This window comes from Sprattus sprattus (assembly GCF_963457725.1).
Source record: "Sprattus sprattus genome assembly, chromosome: 1".
In the NCBI taxonomy this organism is placed as follows: Eukaryota; Metazoa; Chordata; class Actinopteri; order Clupeiformes; family Clupeidae; genus Sprattus; species Sprattus sprattus.
In genome coordinates this window covers 24,115,057-24,127,556 of record NC_137920.1, presented here as the reverse complement: position 1 = coordinate 24,127,556, position 12,500 = coordinate 24,115,057, and the positions used below count along the sequence as shown (strand labels likewise).

Below are 12,500 nucleotides of genomic sequence, written 5' to 3'. Positions count from 1 at the left end.
ACACACACAATCTTATCCAAAGCAGTTCCTGTTCAAATGGCCTGCTATTAAGCTATTAGATTCAACTATTCAGACGCTCTGGCAAAAACTGTAGTCTCATAGGAAGAAAGTGCTGGACAAAACAAACAAACAAACAAGCAAACAAACACATACACACACACACACACACACACACACACACACACACACACACACACACACACACACACACACACACACACACACACACACACACACATGCAGGCTTAACCAGAGCAGTTCCTGTTGAGATGCACAGAATTACATAACTGGAAAGTTTTGAAAAACTTCTCTTATGATGATGTTAATTAGCTCAGCATAGTCCGAGAACCGGTGCAGGTAATAGTTTTTTGGGGGGGCTGCTTCTCGTAAGAGAAAACTGATCAGTTCTACACAGAGCTCTTTTATGTATGCATTAATATTATTTTTATATTATTTTTAATGTGTCCTTTGTTGTTACTTCCTCTCTTACTAAAATTCACTTCATGGGATCGATTTCCTATTTTATCGCACCTAATGGCAGGCCACTTAAGCAGGTACCAGGCAGACAGCATCCAACGACACGACCTGTTACAGAATTGCTAATTCTAGACGAAAGGTGAAAAATTTTAATATCAGAAATGTGAAAAAAGAACATTCAGCCTTTAGAGTCGTGCGGCAGGCTTTACTTCCGGCACTTTCTCCAAAGTCTCTCTGAGCCACTGTTTATCATCCATCACCTTCTAAATGACTTTCTAAATAGGTTCCTCTGTGAGATCACAGCCATGTTTGTTGCTGGGAGCAGCCATGAGCCGATGCGTTCACTTCCAATATAATCTTGGATCAGGGCTGCTTACCTACGCCCCTGACTGGACTGGAAGCCCATTTTAGTGCAGCGTGCGGGCTGGCAGTGTGCGGCTAGAGACGAATCACCATCTGGACAGACTTTCTGCAGAGCAAAAAAATAGTTAAATGAAAAAAAAAATGGAACATTAGCTATGAGGAGACATTTGGCCCAAACCAATTTGCCCTTTCAGTTTGGACAGTTACATAAATACAAAATTACAGAATCCCCCCCCCCCCCCCCCCCCTCTTTAAAAAAAAGAAGTAAAATAAATCATCAACTTCTCTCAAACGACGGTAATTATCTCTCAGACACTGTACAAAGCCAGAGATCTACTCTCAAATCCTGACTTATTATGAGATTAAAGATGTTCAGTCTTGCTGATGACAGAAGCCTTTGTGTCTGCACTCAGAGCTCTACTGCTTTAAGGGTTCTGATGATGGTGATGAGGGTTAGCGTTCAGGGTTCTACTGCCTCTGATGATGATGAGGGTTAGCTTTAAGAGCTTCTACTGCCTCTGATGATGATGAGGGTTAGCTTTAAGAGCTTCTTCTGCCTCTGATGATGATGAGGGTTAGCTTTAAGAGCTTCTACTGCCTCTGATGATGATGAGGGTTAGCTTTAAGAGTTCTACTGCCCCTGATGTAGTGAAGGGTTAGCTGTAAGAGTTCTACTGCTGTAAGAGTTCTACTGCCTCTGATGATGAGGAGGGTTTGCTGTAAGGTTTCTACTGCCTCTGATGATGATGAGGGTTAGCTTTAAGAGCTTCTACTGCCTCTGATGATGATGAGGGTTAGCTTTAAGAGCTTCTACTGCCTCTGATGATGATGAGGGTTAGCTTTAAGAGCTTCTACTGCCTCTGATGATGAGGAGGGTTTGCTTTAAGAGCTTCTACTGCCTCTGATGATGATGAGGGTTAGCTTTAAGAGCTCTACTGCCTCTGATGATGATGTGGCGGGTTAGCTTTAAGAGCTTCTACTGCCTCTGATGATGAAGAGGATTAGCTTTAAGGGTTCTACTGCTTTAATGGGCTCTACTGCCCCTGATGAAGTGGAGGTTTAACTGTAAGAGTTCTAATGGTTTAGAGGTTCTAATGCCTCTGGTAATGTTGAGGGTTAACTGTAAGAGTTCTAATGGTTTAGAGGTTCTAATGCCTCTGGTAATGTTGAGGGTAAACTGTAAGAGTTCTAATGGTTTAGAGGTTCTAATGCCTCTGGTAATGTTGAGGGTTAACTGTAAGAGTTCTAATGGTTTAGAGGTTCTAATGCCTCTGGTAATGTTGAGGGTTAACTGTAAGAGTTCTACTGCTTTAGAGGTTCTAATGCCTCTGGTAATGTTGAGGGTTAACTGTAAGAGTTCTAATGGTTTAGAGGTTCTAATGCCTCTGGTAATGTTGAGGGTTAACTGTAAGAGTTCTACTGCTTTAGAGGTTCTAATGCCTCTGGTAATGTTGAGGGTTAACTGTAAGAGTTCTACTGCTTTAGAGGTTCTAATGCCTCTGTTAATGTTGAGGGTTAGCTGTAAGAGTTTTACTACTTTAAGGGTTCTAATGCCTCTGATGATGTTGAGGGTTAACTTTAAGGGCTGTCATGCTGGACCGAGGACAGGGCTTTCAAAGTCTTCTCTGTGTTATGTTTAATATGGTTTTGTTTATTATCATAGAAACAGGTGTACATACCGACATAAAGATGCAGATCTGCTTGGTTCTACTTGGTGCTTGGGTTTATTTAACCATAGCAATGAAGGAATATAGGTTTTAAATGAGATCTTATATATAGATCTTATAAAAGAATATAGGTTTTAAATGAGATCTTATACATAGATCTTATAGAGGAATATAGATTTTAAATTAGATCTCATATATAGATTGTATAGAGGAATATAGATGTAGATCTACATGGTACACAGTCTTATTTAATCATGTGAAATTTAAACCGAGCCTACATTTCCTAGACCCATATGACCATGACCACTTAATGACTTTTAAAAACCAACTGTGTAAGTGCTATGGTTCCGTTAAGAACTATCTAGTTGAAGCACCCCTTTTTTGTGAAGTTCTTTCCACCCTTCATCTCTTCTTCCTTGTTCTTCTCATTCCAGTTCCAACGGCCGAACGACTTCTCTCCCCCCTTCCGCTTCGGTACAGTGCCCAACGGCAGCACGGAGAGAAACATCCGGAACAACTACAAGGAAATGCACAGCTACATGACCAGCTTCCACCAGAAGAACGTGGACGAGGCCCTGCACAGCCTGAAGACAGGGTAAGGGCTCAGATACACATACGCGTCTTTTTTCAGGCAGAAACGCTTCAGTAACGCCTTGGCAAAGTGCGGCGGCCAAAACAGAAGTGGTGCGCTTCCCTGCCATACGCTGGAAAGTTGAGAATAGAGAATAAAACGCTTCAAAGACGCAACGCGTGGTGGAGAAGGGGCGCACGCTTTAAACGCGCCGTACCATAGGAATCAATGCATTTGCTCGCGTCCCCTTTTTACAAAAACGCGTATGTGTATCTGAGCCCTAAGAGAGCGGGAGAGGGAGAGAGAGGGAAGTACGGAAGAAGAGATGGATGAATATAGATGAGAGAGAGAGATGCAGTTACATGTGTGTGTGTGTGTCTGTGTGTTTGTGTTTGTGTGTGCATGTGTGTGTGAGAGAGAGAGAACATCAAAAAGCAGACGTGTGAGTGAAACGTTGAACGAAAAATAAATATAGTTTACACAGAAGCGAGACAAAAAGATACATACAATGTATATAGCAAAATGGAAAGACTTGGAAACTTCACAGCTAGATATACCGCTGCAATCCATATTAGGAAGCAAAATTTTGTTTGGGCAGCATGTTAAAAGTTTAAATCAATGGACTACAGTTCCTCTTAGAATCTGGTTTAAGGAATGTAAATCACCACAACTTGAAAGACGGTCTAGACTGTTGAGATGGGTCGCTTTTGACCCGGACTTTATGCCGGCGAGGATCGATGGGAGGTTTAAATATTGGCATAGGATTGGCATCACTTCTTACTGTTCAATCTTATCAAAGGGAGAACTGGAGAGTTTTCAGAAAATTTCAGAGAAGTATGGTTTAGAAAAACTCGATTTCTTTAGGTATTTACAAACCAGGACCTACTTTAATAAGGAGATTAAATCCAAGGAGACAGGTGATGCCAGTTTAGTTGACATATTTATTAACATGTATAAATTTACGGACAACAGGAAACTTGTTTCAAGATTATACTCAAGTATTCAATCCAGTAGAAAACACTCAACAGATAAGGTTAGATTAAAATGGGAGAAAGAATCTGGCCTTGTCATTTCAGAGGAGGACTGGTTAAATATGTGCTCTGTGCAGTCCACTTCCACCAGCTCAGGCCTCTGGAGGGAATTCTGTTGGCGGAATCTGCTTAGATACTTCATAACCCCCAAATTAAAATGTGCACAAACAGGGGAGGCAGGAATGGGTCTGTGTTGGAGGAAATGTGGAGAACAGCTGGCAGATCATTTTCATATATTTTGGAGCTGCCCAGCCATTCAGCCATACTGGCAGGGGGTAATACAAATAATACAGACTGTTTTTGGAGATGGGTTTGACTGTTCCTTTTCTACAATCTATTTGGGCAATATCGCAGTCGACCTAGTGGTGCAAGACAAATACTTGTTAAAGATATTACTAGCAGCCAGCAAGAAGGCTGTAACACGTAAATGGCTACAGGCCGAACCTCCAACAGAGACTGACTGGATTGATATTGTTAAGGATGTTCAAAATATGGAGAGAATGACTTTTTCCCTGAATCTAAGGCTTGATAAATTTCTGCAATATTGGGTAAAATGGATTGCGTTTGTGACCTCACAGAATCACCACTGATCTGTTACTGTGTAAACTGACATTTATTTTCTTCATTATACCAGCAGTATACATGTATAGGTGACCAACCTTTTGTTTCCATGTTTGTATGTATATATGTATGTCTCATTGTATCTTTGTTTCTTTAAAAATAAAGTATATATAAAAAAAAAAAGATACATACATACATATAGATACATAACAGCCTTCTCTGCTATACCATATACTATATTAAATGGATATGTTATTTGTATGTAGGATAATTATGATTGAAAACTATTTAAGATTTGAAATGAAGATTGAAATGATGACGCATTTCTTTTCTCTCCCAAGTTTTCAATTTGGCTTTATTGTGGAGTCACCGATTGCTTTGGTCATATTGCAAGATATTTACGATTGCTGAGTTGTTGAGTCACTGATTGCTTCGGCAATATTGCAACAAATCAAACCCAGCACTCAGAACAAACAAAGGCCATTTGAAATGGAATGAACTGGAAAGAGAGAGATGGACAAAACTAGCGTTTTAGGAGGGAGCAAAGACATTCAACGAAAACGAAGACGTTCAACATCCAAGATAAACATCCTGTAAGATCCAGATGTATTACGTCTTCAGATTAGAAAGGAACCAGAAAGACGGCCCATGATCTGCTTCTTATTTTGAAAAGCTACTTGCCAATCCTCTCCAGCCTCACAAAACAACTTCCCAGCCAGTAAGTGAGAGAGGGATGGGAGAGAGGGAGGGAGAGGGATGGAGAGAAGGATGAGAGAAGGATGATAGAGAGGGATGAGAGAGAGGGAGGAAGAGAGAGATGTGGGAGAGGGATGGGAGAGAGGAATGTGGGAGAGGAATGAAGGAGAGGGATGGAGAGAGGGATGAAGGAGGGAGAGTAGGATGAGAGAGAGGGAGGGAGAGAAGGATGAGAGAGGGGAGTGAGAGAAGGAGGGAGAGAAAGATGAGAGATAGGGATGAGAGAGAGTGAGGGAGAGAAGGAAGGAGAGAAGGGTGAGAGAGAGGGATGAGAGAGGGCGGGAGAGAAGGAGGTAGAGAAGGAGAGAGAGAGGGATGAGAGAGGGAGTAAGAAAAGGATGAGAGAGAGTGAGGGAAAGAAGAAGGAAGAGAAGGAGAGAGAGAGGGATGAGAGAGGGCGGGAAAGAAGGAGGTAGAGAAGGATGAGCGAGAGTGAGGGAGAGAAGGATGAAAGAGGGTGGGAGAGAAGGAGGTAGAGAAGGATGAGAGAGAGGGATGAAAATGGGGGAGGGAAAGAAGGAGGGAGCCAGGGAGAGGGAGGAAAGGAAGAGCGATTACGTGAGGGACGGAACAAAGCAGGGAATGGTGGTGGGTGGCAGGGAGACTGAAAATAGAAGGAGAGAATGTAAAGAGAGAGAAGGAGAGAGAGAGAGGGAGCGAGGGAGAGAGAGGATGAGAGAGAAGCTACAGAAAGAAAGGACAGAAATGTGGGGGGTGTAGAGAGGTTGAGTTTGTGCAACAGCAGAATATCCGCAGAGAAGAATCCTGAGATGAGAGAGAGAGAGAGCACTAAAGTGCTATAGATTTTAAAAAAGAGAGCAGGAAAGCGATAGCATTACATAGAAAGAGAAGAATTGGGAGAAAGGAAGAGAGAGGGATTGAGATAGAGAAACAGACAACTAGAGACTGGAAGAGAGAGAGACAGAGAGAGGGATTGAGATGTAGAGAGAGATGGATTTATATGTAGAGAGAGAGGGATTTAGATAGAGAATAAATCTAATCATGAAACAAAACAACGGTTATTTGGAACACTGGGAAAATCAAACCAAATCACGACACAAATTAGAAATGCTATTTGACACTGAAAAGAGATTATTTATCTCCACCGTCGGAGATCCGTACAAAGATTCTCACCGAGTATAAACTAGGTGTCCACAGTCTTGCCATACAGAAAGGCAGATACAAAAAACATGGCTTCCAAAAGAGCAAGCGCATCTGTGACCACTGTTTGACTGGTGAGGCTGAGGCAGAGATGCACTGCAGAGATTCTCCTATACTGTCCAAAATTTGAAACTTACAAGAAAGAGGTCGTTTTTTTTCTTACAATTTCTCAGACAAAACTCTAAATTTGAGTCCTGTAAAGACACGGCTAAATTGGCACACGTATTCAGAGAAGGGCGGACTGCCCCACTGGATGCATTGCAGCCTGCCATCGCATAAGGGACAGCAGATCTGACATTTATCCATGATGCACGACCTAATGATTGTATTTCATCTTTTGTATAGGCGTGTGTGTGTGTGTGTGTGTGTGTGTGTGTGTGTGTGTGTGTGTGTGTGTTATGTGTGGTGTGTGTGTGTGGTATGTGAGTGTGTGTGGTATGTGAGTGTATGTGTGGGTGTGCATGTGACTATTCATATTACTGCATAGTGTGTCTTTCCCCCCTCAATGCTATAATAATACACATGGCTGTGTCGTTCTTCTCTTCTTTGTGCTTTGGCAAAACTTGGTATCTAAACAGCCATGCTGATAAAGTAACTCTGAATCGAACACAAGTGAATTGAACTGCGAGAGCTCCAGCATCACAGACAAAGAGAGGAATTCAGAAGAAGAAGAAGAGAGAAAGGCGAGCAGCAGAGCGTGGGGATGTGGACAGAGGTGTGAGTGGGTAGACACAGGGCCTATAATAGCATCAGAATCTGCACTCTCTCTCCTTCCCTATATCTCTCTCTCCCTCCCTCTCTCTCTTTCCCTCTCTCTCTCTCCCTCTCTCTCTTTCCCTCTCTCTATATCTCTCTCCCTCTCTCTCTTTCCCTCTCTCTCTCTCCCCCTCTCTCATTCTCATTCCCTCTATCTCTCTCTCCCTCTCTTTCCCTCTCTCTCTATCTACCTCCTTCTCTCTTTCCCTCTATGTCTCTCTCACTCTCTCTCTCTCTACCTACCTCTCTCTCTCTTTCCCTCTATCTCTCTATCTCCCTCTATCTCTCCCCCTCCCTCTTTCGTTCTTCCGCCCTCCCTCTCTTGCTTCTCTCTATCTCTCTCTCCCTCTCTCTCTATCTACCTCTCTCTCTTTCCCTCTATCTCTCTCCTCACTCTCCTTCCCTCTATCTCTTTATCTCCCTCTATCTCTCCCCATCCCTCTCTCGCTTCTCTCTGTCTCTCGTCCTGCACTCCGTGTTCTATAAGACAAGCAGATGTGGGAAAAAGAGAGCAAGAGAGAGAGAGACAGAGAGAGAAAAGAAAGAACAAGAGAAAAAATGTGAGAGGGAAACCATCAAAAAGCTGTCACTTGTGGTACAGTGTGGGATCAAGTTCAGGAAGTGGAGTGAAGGAACAGACCCTTCGCTGTTACCATCCTTGGAATTTGGAATACCTCTGTCAGATTTGATCTTTTTCCTACCTTTTTACTGCAGTAATCTTAAAACAGCATGTATATACCTCAATACCAGAACGTGTGGTCACACTTTTCTCCTCTACAGACCTTCTAAGGATGCTCAGATAATAAGCAAACTATCCGTTTAAACTCTGCTAACTACAATTTGCGTTAAGGGGTTGGGTTAAGGTTATGTACAGTAAACAATGAGAAAGACTGATATTGAATTTCAACGAACCATCTGTAAAGTCTCTGTAGGCGGACTAATCTAGATAAGATGTTACCGAATATATTTTGTTACTGCTTACCTGATCATACATGTTTTGGCACATACTGTGAAATTAAATGCCACTGAAATGATAGATAATAAAAGAACCGAGATGGAGCCATAGAGTCTCTACAGAGTACTTCAGGACATCATCTACAGTACCATACGTCATTCTCACGGAAAAAAGGTGTGCATAACCAATCGACGCCTTCCATTGTAAACAGTGCATCGACAAAGTCAGATTGCACTTCAACTCTGTATCAAGAGTGAATGCGAATGATGCGTCTGTTCTGGAATGATTAACGTCTAGAGGAACGGCAAAGGTGAAGTGAATATACAGCGCTGACCATAGTAAACATAACACCCTTCATATCAGTGCAGCTTATTTCATTACATAAACAGATCAATAGATTGTTTGCAGAAGACAGAATAAGCTTAGAAGGCAGGGGCAAGAGCAGTGCGAATGAGTGTCATCCAATATTGTACTCGGCTATAGGCTGGCAGTGGTAAGCCGGCTATAAATCGGTTCTATAAAAAAGAAGTGCGGGACTGTCACTGCTTAAGTGCAAGTTAAGCCAAGGTGCGAGTTGGGTCTTCAAGAGCTTCTTGAAGGCAGGGGCGTCCCTCTCTACCTTCAAGAAGCTTCTGCTAAATGACTAAATGTAAATGTAAATAAATACAACGCCTTACGATAGTAGCTGACCAGGACACTCCAAACAGCCACGACCCATGCCCTTTCATTTCCAAAATAAACAGGAAGGCAGGACTGGTTATTTTGTATCGTAGCGCCAAAATGTGCCACCGCCTAGATCAGTTCAGTAAACGCCTTTATGTTCTACCTGCCGTTTGTCGTCCTTACCGTCTTCGTTATGTTCTACCTGTCATTTTAACTTCCTTCCCGCTGTTTTTGGGTTATTACGAATGGAAGGAAAATAGTTTCAAAAGCTACATTGATATCAATATTTATTACACGACTCTTCTTAATGCTGTAGAATGCTTCATTCACTTGAATGAGGCTTCCCAACGTTCTACGGTCCGTTATTAACCGATAACGGACCGTTGCTATGCAATAATGACCGCTGTCAAGGAAAGTGGCCTTTTTGCCTCTGATTCACGTCTTTCGTAGCACTCCGCAAGTAGTCCGGTAACTTATCAATGGAGTTTCAGCGGACGGTTTAGCAGCTGTGTTCTAAAGAATCTTCAACGTCTTTGGCGAACTATTTCTCTGCTTTTTAACAGTACGTATAGTAACAAATACATTGTAAAAAGACACACTGTGTTAAGTAATTTTTTTGTTTTCGGCAAGTAGCCGTATAATAAGCAGGATAATGTATAGAACACCGGTCATTATCGCTTCGCGTCGAGGTGCTGTTTGCCCTGTCGGGGCTTATTTTCCCGATAATGACCTGCGTTCTATACATGATCTATAATGATCTATACATTATCCCTTACATAAGAAAGCACTTATAGTGCCTTTTGTGGTGGACAGCTTTCCAGTGTTAGCTATTCAGATTTGAAGTTGCCTTTTGGTCAAAAAACGACAATTCATCTACAGTCATGTATTCACTGCAGCATTGCACTGGCTTCTGCGTTCATAAGGTTCAGATACATCTATAACATTGTTAAATACTTAGTTTGAACAGAATCAAGGAAAAGATATTCTACTGAGCTGTCCTTTGATGTGGAAATCTTCTCGGCAATAAACATATTATTCTACTGAATATTTTCTGATAAAACATGGCAGATGAGTGGATGTCGACTGCACTAAACACAGGTAGTCACACAATCCCAAACCCATTTCAGTGGACCTCAGCATCAAACAGCTGTTGATCATTGTTGTACTGTTACTTGTTACCGGGCATAATAACACTTTCTTACAACATTACAAACCAATGGCCTGGACACTAGCATGAAAAATGTAAAGTAGGACGTTGTGAACAGAGAATAATAGCGCCCTTGACCATTTTTTACTGCTTTATTTTTTGTGTGTTCAGTCTTGTGGTATTCTTAGTCCACCACAGTTATACGTCCGTGGCATACCTTATTGTTTTGAGGGTTAGGGTCACTGAACTGAGGAGAGTCAGTGTCCACCAGTTCTGAAGTAGGCTGTGAGTGTGCCCCTTGATTACGAAGTGAAAACTGAATTTATATCACAGTGTTAAAATCGCAATGAGTTCTGCCTTAAGTACTAAGGGCTCCCCTATGCAGTCATGTGAATCTGAAGCAAGTGCTCTCTATCTGATACAGGAGAAGAGTAAGGCGTCGGGAACATCCTACAAGTGCACTTGAACATAATGGGCAAGATAATTTGACTAAAACGCATTGAAGAACGAGAGGTTTAAACTGTTGCAGCGAATGGCCATACACATGGGTGTTTCCAGTCATAATTTCCTACACACTTAAAGGCGTTGGCAATAAGCATCTACGATACAAAAAAAACTCACAAGGGTTCCTTTTCTTCCGTTGTTGCTTTTGTGTACCAGTACTAAAGAAGCAAAGAGTTCCTGCTACAAAGGGTTATTTTTTCTTGTGCTTTAGTGTACAGCTACAAAAAAGCAAAGACTTCCTGCTACAAAGGGTTCAGGTTTTCGTTCTGATGTTCTTTTGTGTACCGGTACAAATAAAGGAAAGAGTTCCTGCTATGAAGGGTTCCTGTTCCTTCTCTTGTGCTTTTGTGTACCGGTACAAAAGAACCAAAGAGTTCCTGCTACAAAGGGTTATTTGTTTCTTGTGCTTTTGTGTACCGCCACCTACATTCTCTGGGTGTTGTTCTGTTTAGGAAGCTGGACGCGTTCATCTACGACGCGGCGGTCCTGAACTACATGGCAGGGCGAGACGAAGGCTGCAAGCTGGTGACCATCGGCTCCGGCTACATCTTTGCCACCACGGGGTACGGCATCGCCATCCAGAAGGACTCAATGTGGAAGAGGCAGGTGGACCTGGCCATCCTAGCACTCTTCGGAGACGGTATGACCGGGGCAGGGTTTTATAATTTTTTTATACCTTCTTCTTCGCTTTTTTTTTTTTTTCCTCTATGTGTGTGACCGTGAGGCTGTCCTCTCTGTGTACGCTGTCTGTCTCTTTGTTTGTCTATCTGATTGGATATCTACAATATCTATCTATCTGTCTTGCCTGTCTGGCATTCTCTTCCTTTTTCTCCTCTTCTGACATCCCTCTGCATCTCCTTCTATCTTTCTATCAACAGTATCCTATCTATCTGTAAACATTATGTTTATTTTCTTCCTCTCTCCTATGTTTTTTTTCTTCCTTTTCTTCCTCTCTCACTCACACTCTCTTTTTCTTTATTGATCTATCTACCTACAATATCTATATGTCTGTCTGTCTGTCTGTCTGTCTGTCTGTCTGTCTGTCTGTCTGTCTGTCTGTCTGTCTGTCTGTCTGTCTGTTTCTTGTCTGTCACCTCGTTTCTTTTCTCCCTGTCCCCTCTCTCTCACTGTCTCTCTGTCTATCTACAGTATCTTTCTATCCATCTGTTACACTCTTCTCTCTCACTCATGTATGACGCGCGCACGCACACACACACACACACACACACACACACTCCAAACTCTCTCTTTCCCTACTTTTTCCTCCTTCAAAAGCGACTGTCAGCCAAGTCAGCAGATAAGTGATGTATTGCAGTGCAGCAGATGTTTTTCTGATTAAAAAAGTTATGGAAAAAAATGACAAGAAAAGACTTTTTCTTTTTTTTCCTCCACACGTTTTTTTCTTCTTTCCTCTCGCCTTCTCCTGACTACACTTTCAAACTCCGGAAAGTTCTGGAACGAGCAGTTTTTCGCCATGCTTCCGTTCTGACTCCCGTATGACATTTAGTTAGTGAATCGAGACGCAAACTGTAGCTCGGTTGGCCCCACATGTAGGATGCTGGTTTGGGATAGCCGATGCTGAGCGAATACTGTACCCTAACATTTAAACATAAAAAAGCCTTTCTCTCTCTCTCTCTCTCTCTCTCACACACACACACACATACACACACACACACACACACACACACACACACACACACACACACACACACACACACACACAGACTCAAATGTCCATGCACATAGGGTTCTGAGGCCCAGACTGTCTTTCATAATAGGCCCCTCTGCTGAAAAGCAGTAGGTGTTGAAGTAATAGGCTTGTGTCAGCTCCACACTTCTGTTATGAGTTAGTCATCATCCGTGCCTGACACTATGTGACGCACACACA

The 12,500-nt window shown here is 42.4% G+C and overlaps 1 protein-coding gene across 1 annotated transcript in view; it reads left to right on the top strand.

The window, feature by feature from the left end:
* Positions 1-12,500, top strand: part of grin2bb (glutamate receptor, ionotropic, N-methyl D-aspartate 2B-b) — a gene marked incomplete at its 3' end in the record, with an annotated part of 127,199 nt that overhangs the window by 94,014 nt on the left and 20,685 nt on the right. Inside the window, exons 11-12 of the mRNA XM_080834474.1 lie at positions 2,942-3,102; positions 11,065-11,252. Of these exons, the coding sequence (XP_080690600.1) occupies positions 2,942-3,102; positions 11,065-11,252 (349 nt within the window). The remainder of the gene's footprint in view (positions 1-2,941; positions 3,103-11,064; positions 11,253-12,500) is intronic.